The sequence below is a fragment of the Pristis pectinata genome, chromosome 25 (genome assembly GCF_009764475.1).
Source record: "Pristis pectinata isolate sPriPec2 chromosome 25, sPriPec2.1.pri, whole genome shotgun sequence".
In the NCBI taxonomy this organism is placed as follows: domain Eukaryota; kingdom Metazoa; phylum Chordata; class Chondrichthyes; order Rhinopristiformes; family Pristidae; genus Pristis; species Pristis pectinata.
In genome coordinates, this window is record NC_067429.1 from 1,056,520 (window position 1) to 1,075,447 (window position 18,928).

At 43.0% G+C, this 18,928-nt stretch overlaps 1 protein-coding gene across 2 annotated transcripts in view; it reads left to right on the plus strand.

The window, feature by feature from the left end:
• The window catches only part of LOC127583066 (zinc finger protein Aiolos-like), a 153,954-nt gene that overhangs the window by 65,851 nt on the left and 69,175 nt on the right, over window positions 1-18,928 (plus strand). The window contains exons 4-5 of one of the 2 annotated variants that reach the window (XM_052038792.1): window positions 16,709-16,966; window positions 18,654-18,821. In XM_052038792.1, coding sequence (XP_051894752.1) covers window positions 16,709-16,966; window positions 18,654-18,821 — 426 coding nt within the window. The remainder of the gene's footprint in view (window positions 1-16,708; window positions 16,967-18,653; window positions 18,822-18,928) is intronic. The other variant, XM_052038794.1, reaches the window with a different exon arrangement.

Here is an 18,928-nt window from a genome sequence, read left to right on the forward strand (position 1 = left end):
CCATGGTTGAGGTTACTTGTACCACCCATGCAGGTCACATATTCTAAATCAAATTGGTATTGGTTTACTATTGTCACTTGTACTGAGGTACAGTGAAAAACTTGTCTTGCATACCGATCGTGCAGGTCAACTCATTACACAGTGCCGTTACATTGAGCTAGTACAGAGTGCATTGATGTAGTACAGGTAAAAACAATAACAGTACAGAGTAAAGTGTCTCAGCTACAGAGAAAGTGCAGTGCAATAAGGTGCAAGGTCACAACAAGGTAGATCGTGAATTCATTGTCCATCTCATTGTATAAGGGAACCATTCAATAGTCTTATCACAATGGGGTAGAAGCTGTCCTTAAGTCTGGTGGTACGTGCCCTCAGGCTCCTGTATCTTCTACCCGATGGAAGAGGAGAGAAGAGAGAATGACCCAGGTGGGTGGGGTCTTTGATTATGCTGGCTGCTTTGCCAAAACAATGAGAGGTAAAGACCAAGGAGGGGAGGCTGGTGTCCGTGATGCGCTGGGCTGTGTCCACAACTCTCTGCAGTTTCTTGCGGTCCTGGGCAGAGCAGTTTCCGTACCAAGCCGTGATACATCCAGATAGGATGCTTTCTATGGTGCATCAGTAAAAGTTGGTGAGAGTCAAACGGGACAAACCAAATTTCTTTAGCCTCCTGAGGAAGTAGAGGCACTGGTGAGCTTTCTTGGCCATGGCATCTATGTGATTTGACCAGGACAGGCTGTTGGTGATGTTCACTCCTAGGATCTTGAAGCTGTCAACCCTCTCGACCTCAGCACCATTGATGTAGACAGGTGTATGTACACCGCCCCCTTTCCTGAAGTCAATGACCAGCTCTTTCATTGACATTGAGGAAAAGGTTGTTGTCATGACACCATTCCACTAAGCTCTCTATCTCCTCCCCGTACTCCGACTCATCGCTGTTTGAGATATGGCCTACAACGGTGGTATCATCTGCAAACTTGTAGATGGAGTTAGAGCAGAATCTGGCCACACAGTTGAGTGCAGAGTAGAGGGCTGAGGACGCAGCCTTGTGGGGCACCAGTGTTGAGAATAATCGTGCTGGAGGTATTGCTGCCTATCCTCACTGATTGCGGTCTGTTTGTTAGAAAGTCAAGGATCCAGTTACAGAGGGAGGTGTTGAGTCCTAGGTCTTGGAGTTTGTTGATGAGCTTGCTTGGGATTGTATTGAAGGCAGAGCTGTAGTCAATAAACAATAGTCTAATGTAGGTGTCTTTACTGTCCAGATGCTCCAGAGCTGAGTGTAGGGCCAGGGAGATGGCATCCGCTGTAGACCTGTTCTGGCGATAGGTGAATTGCAGTGGGTCCAGGTTGTCTGGGAGGCTGGAGTTGATTCGTGCCATGACCAACCTCTCGAAGCACTTCATGATGGTGGATGTCAGAGCCACTGGTCGGTAGTCATTGAGGCATATTGCCTTGCTTTTCTTCGGTACTGGGATGATAATGGTCTTCTTAAAACAGGTGGAACCTGAGATTGAAGCAGGGAGAGGTTAAATATGTCTGCAAATACTTCTGCCAGCTGATCAGCACAAGATCTGAGCACACGGCCAGGGACACCATCTGGGCCAGGTGCTTTCCTCACATTCACTCTCTGGAAGACTGATCTTATGTTCTCCACTGTGATCACAGGTTCAGCTGCATTGGTGGTTGTCAGTTCACTTCCCTTCTGTTCAAAATGCGCATAGAATGCATTAAGTTCATCTGGAAGGGGTGCGTTGTTGTTAACTATGCAGCCTGACTTTGTCTTGTAGCCTGTTATGGCATGTAAACCCTGCCATAACCGGCGGCTGGTCAGGGACTTTATTTTGAGTCAGTATTGCCTCTTGGCATCCCTGATAGCTTTCCGAAGGTCATACCTCGATTTCTTGTACAGATCAGGCACAAATGTCTTGTACAAATGCATAAAAAGATTTTTTCCTCAGGTCTTCTTTGGTTCTTTTGATAACAATTTAATCAATATCTAGACCTTTATGACTTTGAATACTATCATAACCCTTCAACCTGCTCTGCTGTAAAGAGAACAATCCCACTGAAGTCCCTCATTCCTAGAAATATTATGGTAAATCTTTTCTGAACCCACTCTAAGGTCTTGTCATCCCTTTAATGTGTGATAGCCAGAAATAGACAAGGAACCCCAGTTATGATAGTGTTTTATAAAGATTCAGCTTATATCCACATAGAATCATAGAAATGTACAGCACAGAAAGGGGTCCTTACAGCTCTCCTCCTGCATGCTGACTGTGATGCCTCTCTACGCTAATGACCTTTACCCTCAGTAGGCCCGTATCCCTCTATCTCCTATCCTTTTAAATGTTGCAGTTGCATCTGCCTCCATTACCTCCTCTGGCAGCTCATTCCAAATATTCACCACCTTCTGTGTGAAAACTTACCCCTCAGATCTCCTTTCTCCCCTGTCACCTTAAACCTGTGCTGTCTAGTTCTAGACTCCCCACCCTGGGTAAAAGATTCTGACTATCTACCCTATTGATGCCCCTCATGATTTTTTAAACCTCTATAACGTTATCCCCCAGCATCCTACATTCCAGTGACAATAAACCCAGCCGATCCAATCATTCCAGGTAATATTCTGGTGAATCTCTTCTACACTCTCTCTATTGCTACCATATCCTTCCTGCAGTGTGGTGACCAGAACTGTATGCAATACTCTAAGTGCAGTCAAACCAATGTTTTGTACAACTGTAATTTGACGTCCCAATTCTTATACTCAGTGCCTCGGCCTATGAAGGCAAGCGTACCAAATGCCTTTTTCCACCACCCTATCCAACCATGTCACCACTTTCAGGAACTCTGGACTTACACCCCAAGGTCTCTCTGTACGTCTGTGCTCCTGAGTCCCTGCTGTTTATGTGTCCTAACAGAATTTGACCTCCCAAAGTGCATTACCTTGCACTTGTCTGGATTAAATTCCATCTGCTATTGCTCCACCTTTCCAGCTGATCTTTATCCAGCTGTATCCTTGTGTTCTACAACTCCACCAATTTTTGTGTCTTCCGCAAACTTCCTAATCATACCCCTACACTCTCATCCAAGTCATTTATATATTTATATTTGCAAACAACAAAGGTCTCAACACCACTACCTTGGTTTCCTACCACCCATCTGATTTTGGATTCAGTTCACCAACACTGCCTTGGATCCCTTGTGCCTTCACCCTCTGGTCCAGTCTACCATAAGGGACTTTGTCAAAGGCCTTACTAAAGTCCATTTAAACAAATCTACCACTCTGCCTTCATCAATCTCCTTGTTACCTCCTCAAAAAACTCAATCAGACTTGTGAGACATGGTCTCCCCTACACAAAACCATGCTGACCCCTCCTAATCAGTCCCTGCCTTTCCAAATGAACATAAATCCTGTCCTTCATAATCTTCAGCTACTTCCCTACCGCTGATGTAAGGCTGAATGAGTATTACGTACATTTCAATCAATCCTGACATTATGTTCAGACATTCTTCCATTGCCTTCATTCTATGCCTGTTCTTTTGGCCAGGAATTTTCACCCCAGTCTGAGGACATTTCTCCTGTTTCCAGAGTTCCTGATCCACCTGGACTTAACCTGTCTCAACCTATTCATTACTAACTGTTGGTGTGACATTGACTGCATCAATTTTCCACTGTCCTCTTTTCCACTTACTCTAACCCTACCCACCTCTGAACTTGGAGCTCTCTATTCACCATTGACCAACCTCAATATGGATATCAAACTTACTGACAAGCATAGAGCTGTTTGTTGTTTCGCAATCTGACCTCTGCCTTGCAGAGGTGAACGCTGGCTCTCAGACACCTCATCATAGCTTTCTCTGGACCTTGAAACCATCAGTGAACATCTCTCTGGCTTTTGTCTTCCAGACATTCACTGACCTCATTTCCTCTGGGAATCTTCCCTCCACACCTCTAGGCTCAGAGCCCCCCAAACATGCACGCAGCTGCTTCTCTCTCCTCCCAAGATCCACAGTAGGACTGCTCTTTCAGACCCACTGTTTCGTGTTCTCTGCCCCATAGAACTAATTTCTTTCACTTTGATTTGTTTTCTGTCAGGCTCTGGCCACTTACGTCGGTGACTCCTCTGATGACCTTCACCACATTGACTCTTTCCTAGTCCTAACTGGTTCATTTTTACCTTGGATATGTAATCCCTCTGCACCTCATCCCACACCAGGATGGCCTGAGGTCATTGACTTCTGCCTTGAACAGATGCCCAACCAGTACTCCTCCACTTTCATTGGAACATTCAGCAACTACTTAACACCATTCACTTCTTCCTAGTCAAAGGTGCAGTTGTGGAAACCCTGCTATACCTGCTTTGTGGGATATGTGAAACAGTCCTTTCAGTCCTGCTCTCATACAGAACCAATTATTGTCCTGCTTTCATTTTCAAATGACCTGTCTCTGATTCTTCCTTTCCCCTCTTGACTTCTCCATCTTTATCTCAGGGGACAGGTTAGAGATCAATATCCATCACAAACCCACAGAAACCCCTAGCCATCTCAAGGACTTCATTCCATTCTCCCAGTTTCTCCATCGACATTGTATCTGTTCTGATGATGACAACTTCCACAAACTATATTTATTTTTCCTTAACTGTGATTTCTTCTCCAGGATTTTCAACTGCATGTGTTCCATTTCCTCACATCTGCTCTCCTTCACCCTGTCCAAGGATAGGGTCCCCCTTGTCCTTGTACGCTGCCAACCTCCACACTTGGTGATCATTCTCCATAATTTCCACTACCACTTGATACCTGTTCCTCCCTTCTCCCCTTTCAGCATACTGAAGGGACTATTCCCTCTGTGATTCCCTGGCTTATTCTTCCATCTTCACAAATATCCACTCTCCTCACAGGAAATGCAACACTTGCCCTTTTATCTGTTTCCTTCTTGCCATTTAGGGATCAAAACACTCCTTCCAGATGAGACAGCCATTCTCCTGTACTTCCTCCAATTTAGCCTACTGCATTCAGTACTCACAGCGTCTCCATTGCACTGATGTAGATTGGATGTCCGCTTTGCAGAGCACTTCCTTTCTGTCCACAGGGGTGACCCTGAGATTCCAATTGCTTTAATTTTCTATTCCTATACTCTGACTGCTCAGCCTTTGTCCTCCACATAGTTCCCACAAAGTTCAGTGTAAGCTTGCGCAACATTACCTTATCTATCGTCTAGGGACAATACAGCCCAACAACATTGAATTCAACAGTTTCCAATAACCAGCTTATCATGTGGCAGAATTAGCCATTTCTGATGAAAGGTAATCAATCTATAAAGCTAACTCCATTTTCTCTCTCTACAGATGCTGCCTTACTTGCTAAATATTTAATTTTCTTTTATTGCAGATTTCTAGCAACTCGTGTTCTGTAATTCATAGTTCCAGCACATTTTTCTCCTTGTTCTCATTCATCACCACTTATTTACACCTTCTATAGACACATCAAGCTGTGATTAACAAGTCTTCACCACCCTCTCTCAGCTAGCACCACCACTAGTTTTATTCAGTCTTTCTTGGTCTCTTCCCAATCAGAAACATTTTCTATGTTCTTTTCACCCTTCCTTTTTTTCTGCAACTTAAAACCTGTTTGATTTCCAACCGTTCCCAGTTCTGATGAAAGGTTATTAGGCCGAAATATGAACTGGGTGTCACTGCCTGCAGATATTGTCCAACTCCCTGTGTGTTTCTGTGATTCTCTGCTTCCATTTTAGGTTTTTAGCTTCTGCAGTTTTTTTGCTATTCAACATAACCCTCTTGCATTTATATACTGTGTCTCAGTTTGTAAATCCCAGGATCGCCTGTCTGTTTTTAATCATTTTCTCAGCTTATCCTGCCACCTTTAAAGATTTGCACACATCGAACCCCAGGTCTCCCTGTTTTTTGCAGTCCATTAGATTATATCCTTTATACTGCCTCTCCTTGTATCTTATTTTTCTCAATATTCCTCATACTTCCTTACAAAGAAGAAGACTATTTGGTGCATCGTGTCTATGCCAACTTTGATGACAATCCCATCGGGGGAGGAGTAAAGTTTAAAGGAGATGCGTGGGACAAGTTTTTTATGCGGAGAGTGGTGGGTGCCTGGAACAGGCTGCCAGAGGTGGTGGTGGAGGCAGTGGCATTTAAGAGGCTGTTAGATATAAACATGAATTCTGTATGCAGGGGGTGGAGGGATATGGATCATGAACAGGCAGAAGAGATTTAGTTTAATTTGGTATCGTGTTCAGTGCAGACTTTGTGGGCTGAAGGGCCTGTTCCTGTGTTGTGCTTTTCTATGTTCTATATTCTAATCCCATTCCCATATTTATTTACTTGTAACCTATTCTCCCCCACATGCCCATCAGCTGTGCCCTGAATCCTGAAAATTGTCAGGTTGTCAAATTTAACGTTCAGGGATTTGATAAGGAAGGTATAGAAAGCTTATTTCCTCAAGTAGCAGAATCCAAAATAAGCTGATATCGTTAGAATGGCAACATTGGGGAGGTAACGGAAAGCACAGATCACAGAACACATAGGCCTGAAGCTGGTTGGAACTGTCAGCTTTTACAGTATGGAGGGACATCCCAGCAAACCAAAGTCCTGAACTTCTTCATAGGTGCTTTTGTCAAGACAGCTGAACTGTGGAGTAGGACAGTGCATGCATCCACAGTCCTCCCAGCATTGCGGTTGGGGAGACTGCCCAATGAACCTGTGCCTGGTTAACCTGCTGTGTCCAACAGGGTTGTTTATTTTATTGGGTAGAAACAGCTGTAGAGAGCGAGAGGCATCTGAAAAAGAGTGAATTTCAAAGTGAAATTAAGAGAGTAAAGAGAAGACTGAAAAAACATTGGCAAATAAAAAGAAAATCCAAAGATGTTTTGTGAGTATATAAAGCACAAGGTGCTAACTCATGAAAGAATATGGCTGATTAGGGACCAATAAGGAACCTGTGCGTGGAGGCAGAGGATGTGAGTTAGCTTCATATTTATCCTCACAAGACAGAAGGCCACTGCCAATACTGCATTTCAGATCATGTGCAGTACAGTAGACGGGATGAGCATAGTAAAAGAGGAAGTATTAAGGAATTTGTCTTTGCAACTGGATAAGTTGCTAAGCGCAGATTGAATATATTATGGCCTGCTAAAATACGCCAGGGAGGAAATTTTTCAATTCTCCTTATCAGGAATGGTAAATAACAGTGTTAGAAAGCATATAGGATGCTTTCCTTTATTAGCCAAAGCATGGAGTATAAGAATATGGGGGTTATGCTAGGACTATATACAGAATCAGGTTTATTATCACTGTCTTATGACGTGAAATTTGTTGTTCTGCGGCAGCAGTACAGTGTAAAGACATAAAAAGCTATAAATTACAAAATAAATAATGCCAAAAAGAAGGTAGCATTCATGGGTTCATGGACCGTTCAGAAACCTGATGGCAGAGGGGAAAAAGCTGCTCCTAAAATGTTGAGTGTGGGTTTTTAGACTCCTGGACCTCATCCCCAATGTTAGTAACGAGAAGAGGGTCGTTAGTGATGGATGCCACCTTCTTGAACATAAGAAAAAGGAGCAGGAGTCCACCATCGGGCCCATCGAGCCTGCTCCACCATTCAATAAGATCATGGCTGATCTGGCCGTGGACTCTGATCCACCTACCTGCCTTTCCCCATAACCATTAATTCTCCTACTGTGCAAAAATCTATCTAACTGTGTCTTAAATATATTTAATGTAGTTATCTCTACTGCTTCCCTGGGCAGAGAATTCCACAGATTCACTGCTCTCTGGGAAAAGCAATTTCTCCTCATCTCCGTCCTAAATCTATTCCCCCGAATCTTGAGGCTATGTCTCTTAGTTCTAGTCTCACCACCAATGGAAACAACCTTCCTGCCTCCATCTTATCTATCCCTTTCATAATTTTATGTTTCTATAAGATCCCTTCTCATTCTTCTGAATTCCAGCGAGGATAGTCCCAGGTGACTCAATCTTTCCTCACAGGCTAACCCCTTCATCTCCGGAATCAACCTGGTGAACCTCCTCTGCACTACCTCCAAAGCTAGTATATCTTTCCTCAAGTAGATATGATAAGATATCTTTATTAGTCATATGTACGTTGAAACACACAGTGAAATACATCTTTTGCGTAGTGTTCTGGGTGCAGCCCACAAGTGTCATCACGCTTCTGGTGCCAACATAGCATGCCCACAACTTCCTAACCTGTACGTCTTTGGAATGTGGGAGGAAACTGGAGCACCCGGAGGAAACCCACACAAACATAGGGAAAACGTACAAACTCTTTACAGACAGTGGCCGGATTTGAACCCGGGTCGCTGGTGCTGTAAAGCGTTACGCTAACCATGTAGCGACCAGAACTGCACGCAGTACTCCAGTACTGTAGTACTTGAGGCATTGCCTCTTGTAGATGGCAGTGGTGGGGAGGGTTATGCCCATGATAGAATTGGCTGAGTCTATAACTCTCTGCAGCCTCTAATGATCCTGTGCATTGGAGTCACCATACCAGGCTGTGATGCAACCAGTCAGAATGCTCTCCACCCTTTATCCATAGAAATTTGTAAGAGTCTTTGGTGACATACCAATTCTCCTCAAACTCCTAACGAAGTAGAGCCGCTGGTATGCCTTCTTCATGATTGCATCCTTGGAGATGTTGACACCCAGGAGCTTAAAGCTTCTCACCCTTTCCATTGCTGGCCCCTCAAATGAAGACTGGTGTGTGTTCTCCCAACTTCCGCTTCCTGAAGTCCACAATCAATTCCTTGGTCTTGCTGACGTTGAGTGCGAGATTGTTGTTGTGACACCACTCAAACAGCTGATCTATCTCACTCCTGTACGCTTCCCTGTTGCCTTCTGAGATCTTACCAACAACATTGGTGTCATCTACGAATTTATAAATGGTGTTTGAGCTGTGCTTCAACAGTACAACAATACAACAGCACGTCAAGCACAGCTTGAGTACTTTCCATTGTTTATGATATTCTCCAGTGGTTTGAGCTGTCTGGCATTGGTAGTCCACCTCTGAGAAGTGTACAGAATGGTGGGGATCACTGCTGCCTGGTGGACCATGAACCTTTTGCTGGATTTGAACCATGATCTTCAAACATCCTTTTCCTCAGACTGTGCTGCCACACTCAAGGCATCCAAAATGTGGGAAATGCTTCACATTTTCCAAGGTCTTGGTGTGGTCCTGTATTGTTGGAGGGTATTGTTATATGTTGATAGAGGACATTTGTTTTGTGAATGTTTGGTGTAAGGGCCCTTCAACAGTGAATTGGATTCTGTAGCAGAATCCCTGTGGATTCTGCAGCATTCTTCATCAAGTGTGGTGGAATACCTATTCCACAGTTTAGCATCATAGACTAATTCAGTTGTCAGGAAACTGCTGGGGAATAGTATTTGTGAGATGGCCAGAGGTCAGCTGATAAACAATGCCTCGGGAGCAGATGGTATCCCTGCTGAATTTCTAAAATTTGGTGGAGAGGAAATTCAGGCACAACTTCACAGCCTGGGAAGAGGAGGACATGCCAGGGGACCACAGAGACTGAGAAAGGAGATTAATACAACAGTGGAAACTGCAGAGGGGTCTTGCACAGAGAAAGTCATCACCAGGGTCCTCCTCAACCAATGGCCAGAAGGTTATTCCCTGATTCGCAGCATAGATACCAGCTTCACTGTGCAGTAGCTGCAGGAGACATGGAGGAGAGCAGCACCAGCACTGTACACTGCCTTTTTACATGGCACTTGAGGGACTGTGCAGTATCCTCTCAAAATTTGGCTACCCTCAGAAATTCATTTCCATTTTACATCTCTGACATGACAGCATTCAAAACCTGACCTTAATCAATGGATTCACAACTGATCCAATCTCAGTGCAGCCTGATGTTGGAGGTAACATATTTTAATGGATAGTGGATCAGCTAATGGATGGAAGGAACAAGGATGGACAAGCGATTCATTTTCAGGTTAGTGACCAGTGGGATACAACAGGGATCAGTGCTGGGACATTATTTATGAATGACTTGGAGGCAGGAAGTGAATGTATAGTGGCCAGATGTTGAACACCACAAAAATAGGTGGGAAGGCGAGTTATGAGGATGATATAAACAGTTTACAGAGAGTTATTGATAGGTGAGTGGGCAGAAAGTTGGCAAAGAGCATGATGTAGGAAAATGGGAAGTTGTTCATTGTGGAAGGAAGAACAAGAGCAGAATTATTGAAATGAAGAAACATTTTGGAAAGTGCAACACTAAGGGATTTGGAGTCATAGAGTCAAAGAGTGGTACAGCATGCAAACAGGCCCTTCAGCCTAACTCATCCATGCCGACCAAGGTGCCCATATGACAACATTTGGCCCAAATCCCTCGAAACCTTTCCTATCCATGTACCTGTTTAAATGTCCTTTAAACATTGTAATTATACCCACCTCTACCATCTCCTCTGGCAGCTTGTTCCACACACCCACCACCCTCTGTATGGAAAAATTTGCCCCTCAGGTCCCTTTTAAGTCTCTATCCTCTCACCTTAAACCTATGCCCTCTAGTTTTGGACTCCCCTACCCTAGGAAAAAGACTGACCATTCACCTTATCTGTGCTCCTCATGATTTTACTGTATATAAGGTCACCCCTCAGCCTTTTATGCTGCAGGGAAAACAGCCCCAGCCTATCCTGTCACTCCTTATAACTCAAGCCCTCCAGTCCCGGCAACATCCTTGTGAACCTTTTCTCCACCCTTTCCAACGTAATGACATCCTTCCTATATCTAGGTGACCAGAACTGCACACAATACTCCAAATGTGGTCTCACCAACGTCTTGTACAGTTGTAACATGACGTCCCAACTCTTGCACTTGGTGCCCTAACTGATGAAGGCAAGTGTGCCAAGCACCTTCTTCACCACCCTGTCTACCTGTATTGTCACCTTCAGGGAACTATGTACTTGAACCCCTATGTCTCTCTGTTCTACAACACTCTCCATGCCCTGCCATCTCCTGTGTATATCCTGCGCTGGTTGTCGACGTTGGCCCAATCACTTCAGCCTCCTGTCTTGCCACTCCCCTTCCCCTCTTTATACTGGCCACCTTGCCTCTCCACTCTGAGTTCTGATGCAGAGTTTCGAGCCGAAACATTGACAATTCCTTTCCTCCTGCAGATGCTGCTCAATCCGCTGAGTTCCTCCAGCAGATTGTTTGTTGCTCCAGATTCCACTTCTTGTGTCTCCATTGTACTCCTACATGTGTGGGTGTCATGTGGAATAGAATTACTTGCACTGTTAACTTACACACTGTAGTGTCTGCTCTGGGACATAAGTTTCAGTCTGATGCAGACTATTAACGGTGAACCTGGGTCATTCTCCCAAGCACAGAACCACAGCACACGGCTGTCCACAGCCTGGCCAAATTGATACTAATTTAGCTGTGAACCTTACTTGTTGGATGTTCTAAAGTGTGCATAAGAGTATGATGCGAGGCACTTTGGTAAGATTGTGGTTTAGGCAGTTTAAGGCTGTGCCTGATCTGAGAGTACTTGAAGCTGAAATACATGACCAAAAATGGAAAATTGTTCCATTCCTCAGCATTGACAGCCATCACCTTCGTTGCACCATAAACCCCTGTCCTAGCCCTGCGGCTGCTGGTTCTCAGCTTCTACCCCACTGTGATAAGACTATTGAACGATTCCTTTAACAATGAGATGGACTATGACCTCACGATCTACCTTATTGTGACCTTGCATCTTATTGCACTGCACTTTTTCCGTAGCTGTGACACTTTACTCTGTACTGTTATTGTTTTTACCTGTACTACATCAATGCACTCTGTACTAACTCAATGTAACTCCACTGTGTAATGAATTGGCCTGTACAATGGGTTTGTAAGACAAGCTTTTCACTGTACCTCGGTACAAGTGGCAATAATAAACCAATACCAATACCAATCATGCCCTTAACTATCCCCTGCAGGTGCCTGGCAGGCATTAAACAGATGAAGATGGCCCTCCACTACTGTGTGGTGAAGCAGGCATGGGCAGTAAATGTCATCATTGCCAGCAGTGGCTACAGCTGAGAATGAAGTGAAACAGTTCTTGTTCCTGACTAATTCCTCTCCATTATACAAGATAGGAAATACATTTAACCCAATCTGACGGGAACAGTGGGTAAATTGTTAGCATGCCTGTTTTGCTCTGCACATAGTCCCCTTGCCTGCTCCCTTCCCACCCTCCCCTCCACAACCCCAACATTAAGCTCCCTCATCTTACATCCAATGTCCCCCTTCTTTCTCTCATCAATATTCTATTGTTCGGCGACAGCATCTGTAAACCGAGCTGGACATACCCACCTCCACACTGACTACTCAAAATTTAACCTCACCACCACCTTTCTTGACCCCTCCACCATCTCTAAATGGTCGCACTTAATATGAGGAAAACTACATCCATCATCTTCAATCTCCATTCACTAGTCATCAACACCATCCCCTTCCCTTGGCACTGAATGAGATTCACCTGTTTGCTGAAATCCTCACTTTTTTTTTTCTTTTTTTTACTACAGCACAGTACAGGCCCTTCGGCCCACAATATTGTGCCGACATTTTATCCTGCTCTAAGATCTATCTAATCCCTCCCTCCCACATCGTCCCCCATTTCTCTATCATTTATGTGGCTATCTAAGAGTCTCTTAAATGTCCCTAATGTATCTGCCCCCACATCCTCTGCTGGCAGTGTGTTCCACGCACCCACCACTCTCTGTGTAAAAAAAAAACTTAACCCTGACATCCCCCTTATATCTTCCTCCAATCACCTTAAAATTATGTCCCCTCATGTTAGCCATTGTCGCACTGGGAAAAAGTCTCTGACTGTCCACTCGATCTATGCCTCTTGTCATCTTGTACACCTCTATCGTCACCCCTCACCCTCCTTCTCTCCAAAGCTCAGTCAACCTATCCTCATAAGACATGCTCTCCAATCAAGGCAACATCCTGGTAAATCTCCTCTGCACCCTCTCTAAAGCTTCCACATCCTTCCTATAATGAAGTGACCAGAACTGAACACAATACTCCAAGTGTGGTCTAACCAGAGTTCCATAGAGCTATATGCCTAAGTTACATCAAGACTTGACTATTTCAATGCACTTTTGACTGGCTTCCTATTTTCTACCTGACCTTCTGGCTACCTCCCATCTTTCAATCCAGATGAAGGGTCTCGACCTGAAATGTCAATTGTCCATTTCCCTCCACAGATGCTGCCTGACCCAAAGTTCCTCCAGCAGTTTGAGTTTTGCTCCAGATTCCAGCAACTAGTCTCTTATGTCTCTGCTATCCACCCTGCTACCTTCAACACGATTAATGAGAGGAATCTCCATCAGGGACATCTTCCCCTTACCTCCCCTTTCATCATTTTGAAGAAACCATTCCCTGGTTTGTTCTTCCATCTTCACCAACGCCCCCCTTCTCACAGAACTTTCCCATGCAACCTCAAAAGTTGTAACATTTGTCCTTTTTCCCTTTCCCTTTCTCCCATCCTCCAGGGACCTGAGCAATCCTTCCAGATGAAGCAGCAATTCATTTGCACTTCTTCCAGTTTAATTTACGGCTCACAATATCATCTCCTATCCAAACACAGATAGATTGACTGCTTTGAAGACGGTTTCCGTTTAACCCCCAAGAGTGACCCTGAGCTTTAAGTTCCCTATCCATTCCACTCCAATTCTAACTTGTCTTTGGCCTTCAACACTGCTCGAGGAACATCGCCTCATCTTGCATCCAGTCATGTGGCAGCCCTTAGGATTCAATATGAAGCTCAACATTTGCTGTTTGTTTCATACCTGGCCAGTTCTGCTGTGTATTCCATTAGTAATGTTAACTAATTTTTCCTCTCTCTATGGATGCTGCCTGATCTGCTGTGTATTTCTAGCATTTTCTTTTATGTTCAGGTTTGCAGTAACTGCACATCACAGTTCCAACATTTTTTTCTTCTCTACTGCCCTCTTTCATTTCCCTCTATTTCCACTCCTCCAGATAGATCAGCTATGATTAAAATCATTCATTACCCTGAGATGGCACCAACAGTATTTGTGTCAGCTGGGCAGTCTTGACCTCTGCCCTATCACAGACATTCACTTTGTTCTCTCCACCCACACTCCTTGCTGCAGTTTAAACCTGTGTATTCTCTCACTTTTGCAGATGTGATAAAAGTTCATTGACCTAAAATGTTAACTCTTATTCTCTCTCCACAGAAGCTACCTGATCTGTTGAATAGCTGTGGCATTTCTGTTTTATTTCAGTGCCAGCATCTGCATTTTTTTTTGCTTTTTTAAAACATTGATTCCCAATTAAGCATCAACTCAATTTTAAAATCATCGTTCTTATTTTGAAATCCTTCCATTGTCTTATTCTTCCCTATCTCAAACCTCCAAAAGTTAGGCAACCCTCTAATATATCTCCAATTCTGATCTCTTGAGCACTGCTCAAATTTAATCATGTTATCACTGGAGGCCATGCCTTCTGCTGTTGTGGCCTCGAGCTCTGGAATTATCTTTTATGCCTCAATGTCCTTCTCAACTTGTTCTTTAAAAGCTATCTCACACTAATCTTTTGGTCAATTGCCTAAAAATCTGTTTGTGTAGTTAAGTGTCAGATTTTGTTTGTTGATCTTCCTATTAAGGGTCTAAGGGTCTTGGGATATCCTACTGCTTTGAAGGTGCTATGTAAATATGAGCTGTCACCTTTGTGGATTGTCCATGAGAGTGAGACTGTAGCTAGGGAAATTCAAATGGGAAACCAGCAGATTTGATAAAGAGTAGGTAATTCTTTTATTTGTCTATGGGCAATCAACCAGCACTCTATCATAAAAACAGAAAATGTTGGAAATATTCAGCAGGTCAGGCAGCATCTGTGGAAAGAGAAACAGTTAATGTTTCAGATCTGGGACCCTTCGTCGGACAATCCTCTGTTCTGAGGAGGGCTCAGACCCGAACCATTAACTGTTTTTCTCACTCCACTGACGTTGCCCAGTCTACTGAGTGTTTTGAGCATTTTCTGTTTTTATTTAAGACTTCCAGCATCTGCAGTTTTTTGAATTTCTAGCACTCATTCAGTTTGGTTCTTTTTCAAAAGCTTTATAAAACCTTACCTCATAAAATATATATCTTTTAATTTTTATGTCAGAAATTGGTTCTGCTATTTCTTTGATTTTTTTTTTACTCTCCTTTGCTCAGATCGTTGGTAGGTACCACCGCTGTTTGTGCATCCTCTATTACCCTGCCTGAGAACTTATTATTCACATAAAGCCATTAGAGAGAGTGTCAGTTGGCTTTTTGACCACAGTGGTACTGGGGATAGGAAGGGTGGAGATTGCATGCAAGTTCTAATCAGTCAACATCTGATGTTCATTTGCACACATCCAAAGCAGGTAGTGGACTACAGTGAATTGAGTGGGAGAAATAGTTGAGTTTTGAGTTGATTTGTCGACCTCTTCCTTGGATACTGAAATGAGTCAGAATACCTGAACTTGTGGTGGTGGTTTGATTATACATTGGGTAAACATTCTTATCAAAATGTGAATTCCTTTGGTTTCCACTACCATCCCTTAGATTTCTTGGGCTATGAGCCAAGCGTGACCAAGAGGACAGGTGGTTGTGTGGCTACCCTCAAGTCTAAGGGAACTGCCAAATTCTCTGGACAGCATCCATCCTGGTCTTTATTCAAGATAACAGTGCAGCTGAGAGCAATATCTCAGCACTGTGGTGGAATCGCACATTGTCCACCACTAAGCTGGTACCGAGTTCATGCTACATCATCGCATTCTCATTTTATATTTATGATTTAATTATGTTTATTAATATAAATAATTGGAATAGTCTATTGATTATGTTCTGTGGTTATACTTGCTGAACAGGTAAAGCATTTATTCAGTGTGTTTAGCACTTGTGGTTTGGGATATGGGGCTATTTCATATTTGGGACCCATAAAACACTCTCATAATTGGGAAGCAGAGTAAATCTCATTCTAAAGTGTCTTTAACCTTGGGCTGGTATCTGAAGAACAGCCCAGGCTGCATCAAGGTGACAGCCCCAGTTTCTCGCACCATATCCTTGATTGAGGTTGTCAGCCTAATGCCAGAATTTTTGGATGATGGCTGAATAGAATTTGGAGTGAGACTCTCCCAACACTTTGCAGTAGTTGGCTCATCAAATGAAGGAAGTTTTCACCCCAACTATCTGGTAAATAGGGTTAGTATAGGAGGGTACTTGATGGTTGTCGTGGACATGTTGGACGAAGGTCCTGTTTCTGCACTGTATGATTCTATGACTCTGTCTGGACAGAATTTCAACCCAGGTTACAGGAGTGAAGGACTGGAGTACAATTCATTCTAACATCCATCCTTCTTTTAGACAGTTTGTTTAATTGAAAATAAAACCATTCAGAACAAATTTTCTACTTACATATTCCTGTCATAAGTGTCTCCCACTGGACACACGCATTAGGAAATTTGCTGAGTTGGCATACTGTGTGAGCTTTATTGGAATATTGAATTTGAGTAATTTCTGAACATTTAGCACAGAGGAGATGTGTACAGTTTGTGACACGTTTGTTGCTTATTGTGGAGCCATTAAAACTATTAAAAGAAATTAATTTTAACCCAAATTTTATTCACTTAAAGCTGCAAGTTATTTTCTTGCTTATTCTACAACAGGTGCTGTGAAGCCTGTTTATGATGAAGGTGAAGAAGCTCTTGATCTCAGGGAAGAAGGCTGTCACTCTGGGGAGTATGGAGGAGCCAACAGCAGCAGTTGCTTGGTGGAGAATGAAGGCTATGAGGGTGATCACTTCAGCAGTCAGTCATCTACAGCCGATGGTATTAGAGCATCTAATGGAAAACTGACATGTGATATCTGTGGACTGTCATGTGTTGGGCCAAATGTCCTCATGGTACACAAGCGAAGCCACACTGGTAATTGGTGTTACTAAATTTAAAGTAAAAGACAATAATATCATAGTACGGTGGAACCAATTTAAATGCATAACATATAAACAAATATCACACTTCAGTGTTATTTTAATGATTTTACTTCTGAATACAGAATATCCTTTTACCCATGTCATATCTTTGTGGGAGCTGTATGTACTAGGGTTAGGATTAGAGTATGAACCATGCGCTTCTCCACAGCTTCTAGCAAAGCCATGTCATAGCTTTTGATGAGATTTATGCTTCCTGGCCATTTCACTTTACAATGACCAGTGGAAAGTGCACTTGTTTCCTTGTGATGTTCATCACTGGATAACTTCTGAACAAAGAGCCAATGGAAGACAGTCTTTGCCAGTGTCGTTTTTACAAGTTGCTACTAAGAAGGGTGCTTTTCGCAGCTTGGTGTTTGTTGCCAGCAGGCGTCACGTTCAGTGCCACCATGCGATTTTCCCCCTCAATGTAAAATCAAAACTTTGCTCCTTTGTGCCCTGGTGATTCCAAAGCTCCAGTCCTCCATTTTCTTTGACCTTAATGTCCATGTTGAAAATAAGAAACAAAATTCTACAGCCAGTACTTTCTCCTTGGATTAGTTGATATGAAATTGTAATTAATGCATGGCTTTGTGTACTCAGCTGTAACCATACTAGGAAGTTTGTCAGGAAAGACCAAACTTCTGGAATCCATAATTTTGAAGCATTTTAAAGTTTATTTTTATCCTGGTCTCAGTTGTCCATCACCACCACTATGCTACAGTACTTCATTGCATTGCAATTCACCTATTACAAGACAGATGGATGCAACTTAAACTTCCCCTTGCTACCGAGTGTTTTATCTGGCACAGTTGTTGTGAGTTCAACTGAAGACAAGTGAAGACTTGAAATAACCTAGTTTCACCAGGTGTTACAGATAGTCAGAATTCTGCCATCTAGCTGTGATTAATGAATATCTTTTTTCATAATGAACAAGACTGCAAAAAAAAATTCTAGGGCACCATTACTAAATTTTAGGATAACCAAAGTTTCACTGCTGGCAAGATGTGGTCTATATAAGCATGGTAAAAAGAATAAGGTGTTTGTTTCATCTCTCTCATTAAACTGGGCCTCCACTTAACAGCTCAATGGAAATTTGAGAAAGGCAGAGCCTATGAGAATGTTGCTGTCTTTGGATTCTCGTGAGCCTGATGAGACCCATTCACATCTAAGATAAACACAGCAAGTCAGAATGAAATTCTGGCTTAAGGCTACTTCTGTTGGTTGAAGTAATACTCATGTTGACTAGCATCAGAGCATGTTCCTGATCCATTGCCAATGCCCTGAGATGTAAGCATTAATCTTACAAATTCATGTACCTACCATTTGAAGTATGAACGTGTTGGTAGCTCAGGCATTCACTTGCCATGATTTTTTTTCTTTGTATTAGCAATGAATAGGTGGCAGCTCATTGAAGGCAAAGAGAGGTTGGGGTTAGGTGTACTTCCAGGAACATAACTGGCAAATTACCACACTCCTATTCATGACTGCTTTTATTCTCCAAGGAAGATGTTAATAATAATAGATACTGATAATTTCATTATCTTCCGCAATTATCTCCCCAAAATACCACATAAGTGTATATGTAAAATGGGAGAACTTATTAAATCATTAATATTAATTTAACATTTTTGCTTTTGCAGGTGAGCGTCCATTTCACTGTAATCAGTGTGGAGCATCCTTTACTCAGAAAGGGAATCTCCTGCGCCACATAAAACTTCACACTGGTGAAAAACCCTTCAAATGTCACCTCTGTAATTATGCCTGTCGACGCAGAGATGCATTGTCAGGTCACCTGCGCACACATTCCAGTAAGTCAATCTGTACATTCAATTATTTAGTGTCATCAAAAATCTTGATATTGTTTCAGATCAGCTTCCAAGAAGTGTGAGTAAAGGTCATGATTTGCATGCAAGCT